Genomic DNA, 10859 nt, shown 5'->3' with positions numbered 1-10859 from the left:
GCATTAAAATTAATATCACATTGTGTTCGACAATTTAATAATGCAAAACTCTGTAAAGATTATGTCCATTTCTATCAATGTAAATTAAATTTAATCCTTAATAAATTGTTTGTGTTACTTTTTTCTAATTCTTAAAACTAGGAAAAGATAAAAAATAAGTTAAATTGAGAAAGTTAATCTACATTGGCAGAAATGGACATTAGAACAGAATTCATTCGCTGAATTATTGTACACGTGGCGTCATCTCACAGCGAAAACGTGAGACTATGCGAAAGTGTTGAGATGTAAAAAAATATGTAACTCTCCCTTAAAAAATTTTAACTATTGCGAGAAGAGAATCTTTTTATTTTAAATATATGATTAAAAACATGATTCAAATCTAACCAAGCATATCGTTTTTCCTAGTTTTCATGCATACCATGATGGAGGAAAATATGTGGTGAATATATGACTGAATCCTCTATAGGTATATCAATTGCATCAAAACTTCTCTTTTGTGTGGAATATGGCATGAGATTCAATCAATATGTGTATCCGATAGCAGTACATTGTTATACAGCTATATTTGCTCACTTGTTCACCACAGTCATGGTCGATAGCTGATATTATATTTTGATTTAGCATATTGTTTAGAAATGTTCTCAATATTGTTAAATAAGAAAGATAATAATACTTGAATGATTCTTGAATGCTAATCGATTTCTTCAACGTCTCATAATATAATTGAAATAAAGTTACAAACTTACGAAACCTAATATAATTGAAGTTTACCGAAAAATCTTTTCTTAAAGGTAATAAAAATTTCTTTTTTTTATTTAATTATATTTTGTCCTCTCCAATGATGGTTTAGCGCACCTAATAATAAAAATATTTATTCAATATCGTCTATGTTAAAACATATCTCTTTAAAACAGTAGAAATTTATTATAAGTAATTAGTATTTTTCTTTCGATATAACGATAATTCGACGTATTACATTTACTCTTGTACATTTATGTTGCACAATTGAACTACGCATTTGTTTAAATATTCTGAAATGGAATTATACATACATTCGCGAGAAATTTTTGTTACTAGGAGAAACGTGTAGCATAATTTTACTATCGATCTATTGCAATTGTTAGAAATAAAGATGTATCTAAGTACGAAGAAACATTTTACTGGCGATCTCCATACGCGAAAATGTATATAATTATTATACATAAGGGAAAAAAAACAGCTCTTGTATGTCGGCAATTATCTTCGTACGTATGCGGATGTAGGATGGAAATAGTATGATATATTTGAGACTCAAGAAAAATATATTGTACACGATAATTTCGTAAAATAAATAAAACCTCTTAAATGTTATTTAAGATCATGAACTAGATAACATTTGTTAAAATCAAGGCCATTGAAGGTTGTTCCTCTTATTTTCATTTTTACATTAAAAATTCATTTTAACGAAAATAAGATGTACAACTTCCAATAGCCTTGATTTTGATAAATGTTATCCAGTTCATGATCCTAAATAACATTTAAGAGGTTTAATTACGTCATCAGCCACGTGACTGATCTCTATAAATTATGTGTATATTTTTTATCATATAAAAATATATATAAATAGGGCAAATAAGAGTCAGTAATGCTATCTGAATAATAAATTCACATATATATTTTAAAATTACATGTTTCAGCTTTATATCAATATATTTTTTTATTATACTTTCTCATATTGTTAATATTTAAAATATATTAATTTTAAATATTAACAATATAAGAAAGTATGGTAAAAAAATATACACAGAATTTATATAGAGATCAGTCACGTGGCTAATGACGTAATTTACGCATGCTCTGTTCTGTGGGATTTAATTCATTCGCGTCCTACGATCTCCCGACTCCCATTATGATTACTCCCAATACTGGCTGACGCTAGTGTCGTGAGATGACAAAGAGAGGTGGCATCTTTATCTCTTTTTAGTATATATATATGTATGTACAATCTGGTCAAGTTTCATTGTTTATTCAGATTTTTATACGTAGACACAATCGGACATAATTAATACTTATTACGTCTATGGTTGCGAAGGATGTAACAATTTTCTAACCTAAAAACACAGCAGTAGTGGCATTCGAGCGTGGTACGATCGTTCGGAATCTAGTCCAGGAAAGGGAGATGAGCGATGCTGAGCTCCAGGAGGAGGAAAGAGAAGTGTTACTCTCGATATACGACGGCGATCCGGCTTTTAAACAGCTGACACCCACAATATTTCAATACAAGGTGCAAGAATATTTTTTATTTTGTAATTTTGTCAGGTTTGAGTACTTTTATGTGAAGTAACTCAGCGTAAATTGTAACAATACAAAGGATATTTGTGTATTAAATAATTCTATTTTGATACAAAAGTATACTTCATAGCTTAAGTATTATTCAACAGTTTTTCTTTGTATCTCTTTAAAGTATCATTCAAAGTTCAAATATATAACATTTGTTTCATTTCATAATTATAAAAGAAGAAAAAAGTAACATTCTCTTAACTTTAATCGTAAAATGAAATTAAAAAGTAGTTTGCTACACTGCACTACTTCATAAGTGTTTCTTATTTGCATGTCAGGCAAATTTGGAATTGAAATAAATTATATATGTTAGTCATAGTGATGTTTTTTATGTAGTACGGAGAAGATAACGATATGAAGTCATTTCTACTGGAAATTTCATGGGGCGCAACATATCCTACAGAGAAACCAACTATCAATATGAATACATTTTACAATAAACATATGTAAGTGCAGTCAAGCAATCGTTCCACTATTTTGTTCATTTGATTACTTTGATTAAAGACGAATAATTGGAATATACAGTTTGCAAGAGGTCAAGGACAAAGTGGTGAATCACATAGAGGCAGAAGCTGAACAGTGGTTAGGTAGCGCTATGACATATACATTATTTCAATCTGTCCAAGAACATTATACAGATTTAGTGTGCACGCAACCCGACTCAATTGCTGATATAAATTCACATACTAGTAAGCTGAAAATTACAGAAGAGGGCCAACAGGTATATCCATTCCATTATGATTTATTATTACTAAAAATTGTTGTAAGTAAAGTTATATCTTAATACTCCTAAGGTCGAAGAAACGATAAAGAAACCGAAGAAGGAACATTTAAGTAAAGCCCAGAAGCGTAGACAGTGGAACAAAGCAGATGGCAAAGGTGAAAGACAGCGAGGATGGAACTGGGTAGATATAGTAAAACATTTATCACAGACTGGACCTAGAACGGAAGAGGAATCATAGCCCAGGACCATAATATTTTGTACAGTATGACAGGCGTGTTATATTTTTATAAATTGTTGGAAATAAAATTATTTCCTTATCTATTTTTCAAAGTGGCTTTATTCTCATATATTATTTTTATTTATTGAGTAGAAAAGTTATTTTAACATTAAAGAATAATGAGCAATTATAAGAATAATTGTTTTTCTTTCCTTTCTCTCTCTCTCTCTCTCTCTCTCTCTCTCAACAATTTATTTCTAATATTCAAATAATAGTCTAATAATTATCCATTATTATCCATGGAAAATCTCCATGCTCCAATTGCTAATAGATTTGTTCCCGTTTTCCATCCTACAATTATTAGTAAATACTTATATTTGTACTTAATGTTAAATCATTTATTTAATAAAATCACATACCATTTATCTCTAGATTGTTAAGAAATGCTTTATACTCATTAGAGACGGTTACATCTGTAGCACTGACACTTTGTAAAGTTATTGACATGTCCCAATGTGAAACAGTATTTATCCTTTGCAGAACATATGTATTCAGCAATAGATATGATATTTCGGATGTTTCAGACTTCAATAGCATATCCTGTGTGATATCATAGTATAATTATAATAAAATATGCATAAGTAACAAAAGATATAAAAAAAGCTTGGATTTCTTACTATTGGTATTTTTCTTGCTATACAAAGGTAGAAAGCACACATGGAAGCATAAAAGTATGCTTCCAGTATTTCGACAGATTGTATATCTTTTTTGAGAATTACAAATATATTCCTTTTTTCAATATCTATCATTATTATATACTTCCTGTTTTCAAAGGATTTTAATAAAAATTCCGCTTCTGTGAGCGAAATTATATTTTTTTTCAAAATATTGGCGAACGATACACCAATTTTTATATCAAAACCATGTATACCTCTGGCTAAAAATAATATCCATAAACTGTTAGAAATTTTTTCTTATACACAGTGAAAACAAATGATAAAATAATTTTAATATCTTACTAGGATTTTTAAGTAGAAATACTGATTCTTCCTTATTTACTTTCCATGGTTCAGGAATCTGTTCGTTCATCATGTAATTTTTAATGATTATAGCCAGACGATCTTCATTGAGTGTATCTAAACATAACGCTTTAACCGCCGAATAATTTGCATAGAGATGGACTGCTACCAGGAAGAGATATAGTTCTAGTACATATCTATATATATATATATCACTTCATCATTATTAAAAGAATTCATAATAGCAATCAGATACGATAAGTATACTAGATACATACTGTCCGTCGTGGAATAAAGATAATATAAAGATTCCAAAGAATGATGCGATTAGATTTACACAAGTCTCTTGACTTCCATCTTTTGCAGAGACATCTGCCACATTATTTTGTATCGCCTATGACAAGAAAGTAATAATCTTAGCACAAAGCTAATATATACACGAATAATTATACCTGATGATGAATTAATGCTGTTCTCGTAGCCCCACCAGCAACACCGACAATGGACTTCATAGTGGTTGAAATACACAAAATTATAACAGAATACGAGGAGAAATATGGTACAAGTAATTCTAATCCTTTGGCTACATCATCCAAGATATCAGCAAATAGCCTCCATTTTTTACATTGTCCGTCTAATTCAGTTCTATGAGAGAAAGAAGCAAAATCTTGTTTAGCATTACTTAACAAAAGTTGCATTACTTAATAAAAGTACAAGTAGTTTGTTACGTATTGCATAATAAATATTTTTAGAGAATATCCATCGTTGTCTGTTCTTTACCCATTCCACCATGCAAACATTATACTCCCAATCATCCCAGTGCCACTTTTCAAGATCCACGTTATTGCTGCTGCCAAAGGTGTAGCATTTGACTCTCCAACTCCTATCCCTTTCATTATAGAATGAGTCGTCAGCGTACCTGTTATAGTACTCGCAAAAGCCTGTAAAATGTTAATTTCTTCTTCATGAATCTTTGTCAATGCAAAATAGAAAAAGAAAAATCTTACATTATAATATATTGTAATAATATTGTATTATAATAACAAAAAGATTGTAGCGTATCAACCAAACATATATCAAATATGTTTACTTGGAGATTTAAACTAACCTGTACCGTGTCCCACATCTGATACGCCGTGTAGTCAGGATGCACGCTGTCCGGATATCCTTGTGGTAAAAATATTTGTTTGAAGACAGACGTAATCCGAGAATGAACGGTTTGTGATTCGGTGAGACCGAATTTTCTTTCACTTGTGCTGAAATCATCTGGCCAACAGGTGTCAACTGTCAACAAATCAATGCAGAGTTAAGATGCGGCTGCTATGATGTGTAAAGGATGATTTGATCGATTATCATCAAGTACATCACGAATATCTTACCGTTTGGTTTTAAATAAACTATCTCTTTCTCGTTTCCGTAAGTTTCGCGAAAAACAACGCGCATATTCGTAGAAAGAATATCGTGTCAAAAATTCACTCCATTCACTGGCCACGTTGTGATATGTGTGTATGTCGTCTGCTATTTTAAAAATATGTACACACTTATGCGTCGTCTACAATACACGGAGTAAGAAGTAAGAGAAAGAAACTGACCAATCACAGTCGAGTATTCTTCTCACAGTCGACCGTGGTTGGTCAATTTCTTACTCTTACTTCTTACTCGCATGTATTGCAGACGACGCATTAATTAAGGTTTCAGTCACTTTAATTTAGTGAAAAATTAACTCAATCGATATAGAGTTGCAGTATTTTTGCAACTAACTAGAGTTGCAGTATTTCTTTCTATTAATTTTTAATTGATAAATTAAAATGTAGGTAGAATTAATAAAGTTTATTAATAAAATTAATCCTATCCACATTTTAATTGATTACCGCAAAAATAATACAAGTATACGGGAACAATACTTGATAAGTTAACATACCTTTAGACATTCTTTGCTGCTTCTTAATTCTTATTGCCAAATATCGCATAAGCATCGCCGATTATTTCGTTTAATTCGGCAATACACGAATCCAATCTTTCTTTGATTTTATTTACGTCACTTTTACCATCAGCAGTTATAATGGTTTTCCATCTATTACTCGAATCCATTTCGCGATCAACGATTTTTATGTTTTGTGAATTTAGTGAGTTATCTTCGCGTTTACGAGCGCCGTTTACTTTTTTATTTTCGTAAGTAAGTTTAGCTATTTCTTCTTTACGATTTCGAGATTCATGTCGTGATCCGTTTTGTTGCGCCTTCGAATCATTTTTACGTATTAAAGCTCTTCTCAGCCGCAACTTTTCAAGAAGATTTATTTTCACTTTGCGATATTTCGAATCATCTTTCGGTTTTTCACCGCCGTCATACATATTTTGCATTTGTACGGATAATCCGTTATCGTTTCCATAAGCGATCCTTTCTATTTTCTCCTCACTCATCTTCTCAAACTCGTCTTTCTTTGTATTTGTATCACTTACTTTTTCTTTCATTACGTTATGAGATTCGTCACTTATTGTTATCGCACCTGGCCATCTATTCACTTCAATTCGTGGTCCAACATCAAATTTATTCGCTGAAGCTTTTTTCCTCTTTGCCTTTCGCCTCAAACTGTGTCTTTTCGATTTCAATTTAAAACAGTTGAGAAGAAATTGACCTACGTGACTACGACATTCGGTTGAAACGCATTGTACTCCTCTGGAAATTCTTTTTCTCTTAATTTTAGATGTAAAAACATTTGCAGGACTACAGCTCGTCTCGCTAACGACCTCGTTTCGACTCTCGTTAAGTTTCCTCAGCTTCTCGTTTGCAACACGCGAAGTTCTCGCGTCCCCAGTGTCTCTTGCATCTCCCGATCTCTCATCGGTTTCTTTCTCGGATTTTTCGGCGTCCGAAATGGACTTTCGATACGCTCCCGACGGTTCAGACACGCGCGATCTATTTGGCCGTTCATCATCTTCGATTGATTTATCGTCACGCGGGTAATCCTCTTTAAATACGGCCGCCTCGTTCGCCGCTTTTACTTCCCGTGCACGTTTCGCGAATGATAAACGAGCGGATAAATCAGTGCCGCCTGGCGAATCGTCCCTCTTAAAATTTCTTCGCGGCTCGTACCGTACTCCCGTTTGATTTTCTCCCTTTTTCGTCGAATGATTAAATCCTGCTGGTGTTAAACTGGAACATCAAAATGTTTTCATGTGTGAAGTATTAATCGGTAACAAAATATACAAGTCGCAAGTCAATTTGCTCTTATTATTTTGAATATAAATTTTACAGCACAAAAGGTAGATCACATTTTAACGAAAACCAGCGAAGAATAATTTAAGGATTAATTTTTTGACAAATTTGATTGCATTAAGAAAAAGTCTATTCCATATTTATATTCATGGAAAGAATAGATTTGCTAAATTATCTAAAAGGTACCTATAATAGATGCAGATCTGAAAATAATTTGTTTGAATTGTCAACATTAATTAGATACAAATTGCGATACTAGAATGTTGAAACTTTTTGCAACATTATTGTTATCAATGTTTAAGCGTTCTATGTAATTATTTTGATGATTTAACGAAAGTATTTTCAGACGTACTTAGATATTTCAGTAAAACCTTTCTTTTTGTGTATATCCAGTATTTACAATATATTCTAAGTAACAAAAATGTATTTACGCCTATTTATTTACAAAAATTGTAAAAATATATCTTAATTTCTTACTAATCATACCTTATTAAGTTATTCGTCATAGCTGAATGAATTATGTTTTCATTTTTAAATGCGACAATTTCTTCTCGTAATCGAAAGATTCTGATATTCAGTTGGGTTACAGCAGCGATGATATTATCAATATTAATTTCTGCGTTCTCAGATGAATAGTGATGCGAGTTGGAAGTTAGTCCATTATTTGTGTCCCCAACATGTGTGTCCATCAGTTACTTTTAAACTGCTAATTATTATGAAAAAGAAATAAAACTCTCATACATAATATTTAATACTTTAGTATAGTAATAAATAATATATTTTACATGCATAATAATAATAAAAATTAAATTCATATATTGCTTTACAAAAACTATTCTTAACGCCAAATAACTTTATTATCTATCAGAATTTTCGAAAAGTATCTCCATTTATTTCTCTTCTAACCACTGGAAACATAATTACTAATCAACACCATACCATGGTGGAAGAAAGTCTTTTTCCACCATGAAAAAAATCAACACTATATAGTCAACGATGCGCCGTTTCTATAATAACGTCGCATCGACGTTAAACGTCAAAATATGAACGATCTTCACATTGAAGATCGTTCACTCAATTTTGAGACAAATAATTTTCAGAAAAATTAAAATGTAACAAGGGAAGAAAATAATAAATTCAAGATGTAATCGTTGCGTTACAAAAATCCCGAAATGGCCGAAGATAACATCGACGATATCCTGGTGCGCCTCGACGAGATCGAGAAGCTGCAGACAGAACTTCGGCATTTAGTACCGCGAGTTACGAGTAACTCGTCCAGACACTTGCAGAATGTATCTCGCGATTCAACCGCGTCGAATCGTTTCCCATCTCTCTTAACGTTTCCCGTAATTTCGAACTTTACATCAACTCCGAAAAACGAACGTGTACAAAAGTCAACCGCGCGGTTGAACCTTAACAGCAAATTGTCGAGTGGTAACCGATATTCGACGGTAAATCTGAAAAATACAGGAGGATCTCAGAGTAAAACAAGAGAAACAAATGTTTTTAAAAATCTATTGAGAAGCAGCAACAACGTCGCTAGCTCACACGTGAGAAATTCTTCGGTCTCAACCTCTGTAGCGGATTCGACGACGCTGATAAGGAGCACTATCGCAAATCGAATGGCTAGGGATCCACAAGAAGCAATTAAAAAGAGATTAAAAAGCGAAACATCGAAGATTACTACAGCTAGAGATAAAACGCAACGTGCAACTGGCGAGAGATCCAATGTGCAGTTATCCGGGAATAAAAATGTGAACTCAAGTGAATGGATAACTTTTAAGCTTCTGTTGTTGTTATTATGTATATAATTATTGATTGTTAATATTAAGAGTTTTTTTCTTCATTTTCAACTTTTTCTGATTTATTGGCTAATTAATTCTTAACTCTTAATGTACACGATAATTTTCCAGTCTTTCACTACACACAGTGGATTATTTGTATTCCGAGTTAATTACACGGGTTACATTATTTTTATAAGTATATAAAAATTATGAAGTAATTCTTACATATATTTTAATCTCTTTAGAAAATATTTACAAGTTGTGTATTTAAAAAAAAAAGAAAAAAGAGATCGTTATTTATATAACAAAATTCAATATTTCTAAATTTAATATTTCAAAAAATAAGAAAGAAACGCACAATCGAATGACCCAATCGTGTATATTAAGGCTTGATTTTTTATTGTCTGTTAATTTTTTAATTTCTTTTGATTCTTGCATTCACGGTGTGCTCTTTGCAGATATCAGACATTCAGGTTCATGAGTCAGAAGCTACAGAATCACGGGGCATACATCTATAAGAAATCGGTATTGTGAAAGAAATTGCACTTTTGTCGAGCGATTTATGGAAAAACTGAACTACTGTTTTATAAACAATAAGAGAGTGACCGTTCCATATCATCATTTGGGGAATAGAACACCCAGAAGAGTGAAGATACTATATTCACCAACAATTAAAGGAACAAAAACTTTGCGATTATACGAGTCCGAGGCGAAAATGTTCGTCAATTAAAAATGTTTCAATTAAAAATCAATTAAAGATATGAAATAACACACTGTAAAAAAAGTTTTATTAAATTTCATGTTTTTATCAATAATCATAATATATAAATTTTAGAGCGATATGAATTCTATGATAATATCTCCAATTTGAAATTGAAAAGCATTAATAACGTCTACTGTACAGATAAATTGATTTGTCACATTTCTATATTAAGAAATTAAACATCATTTTGTTTTTTATACGCGTCAATTTTGAACGTATAAAAATGGACATTGAAACTTAATTGACCAACCAATATAAAAAAAAAAAATAGAAATGTACCTTTGCATTTAATTCATCGAGTTTCATATACTTTCAATATCCAGCCAATGCAATGACTACATAGTATTTTCGAATAATATTTTAAATAATTTCATGCAGCGAAGGAAAGCTGGCTTTTTATCCCCACTCCATCAATTTTCGTATACAGCGAAATTATGCTCAAAATTCGATATTATTATTCAACTAATAGCGAATATCGCTGAAATACATGATATCCGGGAAAAAAATGTTTCATATATAATTATATATAAAATATGTCCATTTATATAACATTTTTTCCCTAGACGTCATGGAATCGTAAGTTTTCTAAGAATAATTTTGGGAACGAAGCAAAGAAAAAGTCACGTTTGCTGCGATTTTTGGAAAAAGGATTTTTGTTATCCAGTAGTTCTAGTACTTTTTCTTTTTTAATAATTGTATCCCTATAAGCGCAAAATGTTCCTAGAATATTACATGAATATTATTAAAAAATTAAAATAATGTTATTATAATATTTCGAAAATGTCATAAATATTTTTTTAATATTACAGGAGTATT

The 10859-nt window shown here is 31.4% G+C and overlaps 3 protein-coding genes across 5 annotated transcripts; 2 read left to right on the top strand and 1 right to left on the bottom strand.

The window, feature by feature from the left end:
* Positions 1–1897: 1897 nt before the first annotated feature.
* Positions 1898–3390, top strand: LOC108723192 (RWD domain-containing protein 4). Of its 3 annotated transcripts, none has more exons than XM_018448753.1 (5): positions 1898–1974; positions 2103–2263; positions 2656–2765; positions 2845–3040; positions 3114–3390. In XM_018448753.1, exons 2-5 carry the CDS (start codon positions 2159–2161, stop codon positions 3279–3281), a joined length of 579 nt encoding a protein of 192 aa, XP_018304255.1. In that variant the 5' UTR covers positions 1898–1974; positions 2103–2158; the 3' UTR covers positions 3282–3390. The 3 variants fall into 3 exon arrangements, with proteins under 3 accessions (XP_018304255.1, XP_018304254.1, XP_018304253.1); XM_018448752.1 differs by having other exon boundaries at positions 1913–1974; positions 2109–2263; positions 3114–3389; XM_018448751.1 differs by lacking the exon at positions 1898–1974 and having other exon boundaries at positions 1995–2263; positions 3114–3389.
* An 84-nt stretch (positions 3391–3474) lies between these two features.
* On the bottom strand, positions 3475–6346 carry LOC108723191 (RUS1 family protein C16orf58). Its single transcript, XM_018448750.1, has 10 exons — positions 6201–6346; positions 5659–5797; positions 5388–5563; positions 5060–5220; positions 4732–4924; positions 4558–4673; positions 4280–4476; positions 3938–4197; positions 3680–3860; positions 3475–3611 (listed from the first exon to the last, which is right to left on the bottom strand). The coding sequence occupies exons 2-10, from the start codon at positions 5720–5722 to the stop codon at positions 3544–3546; spliced, it is 1416 nt and encodes a 471-aa protein (XP_018304252.1). The 5' UTR covers positions 5723–5797; positions 6201–6346; the 3' UTR covers positions 3475–3543.
* Positions 6347–8542: 2196 nt separating this feature from the next.
* On the top strand, positions 8543–9991 carry LOC108723195 (uncharacterized). Its single transcript, XM_018448755.1, has 2 exons — positions 8543–9260; positions 9739–9991. Exons 1-2 carry the CDS (start codon positions 8669–8671, stop codon positions 9759–9761), a joined length of 615 nt encoding a protein of 204 aa, XP_018304257.1. The 5' UTR covers positions 8543–8668; the 3' UTR covers positions 9762–9991.
* The last annotated feature ends 868 nt before the right edge of the window (positions 9992–10859 follow it).

The sequence above is a fragment of the Mycetomoellerius zeteki genome, unplaced genomic scaffold (assembly GCF_001594055.1).
Source record: "Mycetomoellerius zeteki isolate Tzet28-1 unplaced genomic scaffold, Tzet1.0 scaffold225, whole genome shotgun sequence".
NCBI lineage: Eukaryota > Metazoa > Arthropoda > Insecta > Hymenoptera > Formicidae > Mycetomoellerius > Mycetomoellerius zeteki.
Note: the sequence above shows the minus strand (reverse complement) of the source record. Positions and strands in the feature narration are given on the sequence as shown.